The sequence below is a fragment of the Diabrotica undecimpunctata genome, chromosome 9, assembly GCF_040954645.1.
Source record: "Diabrotica undecimpunctata isolate CICGRU chromosome 9, icDiaUnde3, whole genome shotgun sequence".
Taxonomy (NCBI): Eukaryota; Metazoa; Arthropoda; class Insecta; order Coleoptera; family Chrysomelidae; genus Diabrotica; species Diabrotica undecimpunctata.
This window is the reverse complement of record NC_092811.1, coordinates 135,316,429-135,318,478: the sequence shown is the minus strand read 5'-3', so window position 1 is coordinate 135,318,478 and position 2,050 is coordinate 135,316,429. Positions and strand designations below refer to the sequence as shown.

The 2,050-nt window shown below is 32.3% G+C and overlaps 1 protein-coding gene across 1 annotated transcript; it reads right to left on the bottom strand.

Annotated features, from left to right (window-relative positions):
• Positions 1-274: 274 nt before the first annotated feature.
• Positions 275-1,689, bottom strand: LOC140451544 (alanyl-tRNA editing protein Aarsd1-B). The gene has a single exon (XM_072545409.1). It carries the CDS (start codon positions 1,556-1,558, stop codon positions 326-328), a length of 1,233 nt encoding a protein of 410 aa, XP_072401510.1. The 5' UTR covers positions 1,559-1,689; the 3' UTR covers positions 275-325.
• Between the last annotated feature and the right edge of the window lie 361 nt (positions 1,690-2,050).

Here is a 2,050-nt window from a genome sequence, read left to right as displayed (position 1 = left end):
CTTAATCCTCTTGGTGATGTTCTGTGTCATTTAGTAAATTAGAATGACAGTTAATTAGAAATAGAGGTTAAGACACCAAGTTAAGATATATTATATGTTATGGTGCTGAAGCATGTGGTAAAAATATGCAATGTCTAAGTAGTATATTGAGTATTGAATATTGAGTATTAAATAAATAAATCTAAGGAACAGAGTTTGGGAGTTTTAATCTACAATCTGACATTTACTATGTCTACTAAAAAGGAAAAACAAAATAAAGGAACGAAAGATAACAACATATTTCAAATATTTATTAATTAAAGTATCCACTATAAATAGTAGAAAACTACTTATCAAAATACTCTTTAATACAATTCTCAGCTTCCTTTCTCCTGGACATATTGGTGACTTTTGCTCTGTATATATTGCCTTTACCACTACCCTTACCTTGTAATATTTCAGAAATTTTTGGACCCAGTACACCAACATCATTTTCTTTTCCTTGTATAACTACACTCCCATCTTTCTTTTCATCTCCAACTGACAAAAATAAGAATATTTCTGTTGTACCCAACTCTCTGATTAATATGTTCATAAAATCAGGTTCAGCTTCTTTTTTATGCAAAGAAAAATATTTTGGTGGTGGTTGCATGGATTTTAATTTTCCAGCATTAAAGATAGCTAAGTCTTTAAGGATACTTTGTAGATTTTTGTTAATGATTTTAACATTCTTCTGTAATTTTTTAACCAGTTCAACATGCTGCTGTGGCCCATTATTCAAAATGGTGGTTAATTTCTTTTCACGTTCTATACAAGTGGCTAATCTTTTTAAAACCCTATTACCAACTAAGAAATGCAGCAAAATTTTATCTTTACGTTTGCTTTTTTCAGTGTGCAACAACTTAATAGCTTGCAACTGACTTAAATTTGTTACATGTGTTCCACAACACATATTACTATCAATATCGGCAATGTTTATAACTCTTATATCACCTTTATGGTCATCTGGTAGTCCTTTAACACTCCTCACTTTTTCAAGTAATTCTTCAGGTGTGTTTTCTGGAAAAATGGTAACTGTTACCGGTTTTCCCTGTCTAATTAAACCATTTACCATCTCTTCAGCTGCCTGTACATCTTTTTCTGAAATAACAGCTACATCTAGCTCCACATAAGAGTCTTCTTCCCCTAACCACCAGGACACTGTGTCAGCCTTAAAGTGTTGTTCAAGTATTGCCGATAATAAATGTTGACCAGAATGTTGTTGCATGTGATCAAAACGTCTTTCCCAATCAATCTTTTGTTCTACAGTGGTACCTTGGGCTAATTCTTGAGATACATAGTGAACAGCTTTGTCTTCCTTCCTTACGATTTTCTTAACAGGCAAATTATTCAAAAAACCATAATCACAAGGCTGACCACCTCCTTCTGGAAATAATATGGTGTCTTCCAGGATTACTTCATAACTATCTACAGTATGAGTTGTTCCATTTACTACTTCTTGGATCTGAACTTTATCACAAGTAACTACTTTGGAAGTGAACTCTTTAAGGAAAGAGTCTTCTTGGCATTTAAAGACCATAATATTGTTCGTAATCGTAATCGTAATTAATTAAACAAAACGTTAGGCTTAAATGTATTTTTGACATTCAAATAAAGTTAGGTTAGGTTGGTAGAACCACAGAATAGATTGCAAAAGTATTGGCGATGTCAACGAACTATAGGGGGCGCTTTGACAGATGATCAGCTGATCACGCACGTAGGAAAACAAAACAGAGCTTCCATAATCTTTGTAGGTGAATAATTGTTGTGTGTAAAAATTATCCGTATTTATTATTTTCCATTTATTTTTTTTTTGTTAACGCAATGGCAAATAAAGAAATTGAAGTTAGTCTGCTCGATATTTTGAAATATACAGGAGACACAAAAAGACCTTTAAAAGAAGGCGAGGCCTTGTTAACGGCTGGCCACGTTTTGTTGTGTGGCAAATATAATATGATATATTATTTCCTAAATACATATAAATAAAACACTTGGTTGTTTTTATATCATTATTATTCCAAAATGGTACAAT

Excerpts from the sequence above, each read along its gene's own strand:
- LOC140451544 (XM_072545409.1), bottom strand. The coding sequence starts at position 1,558 with ATGGTCTTTAAATGCCAAGAAGACTCTTTCCTTAAAGAGTTCACTTCC.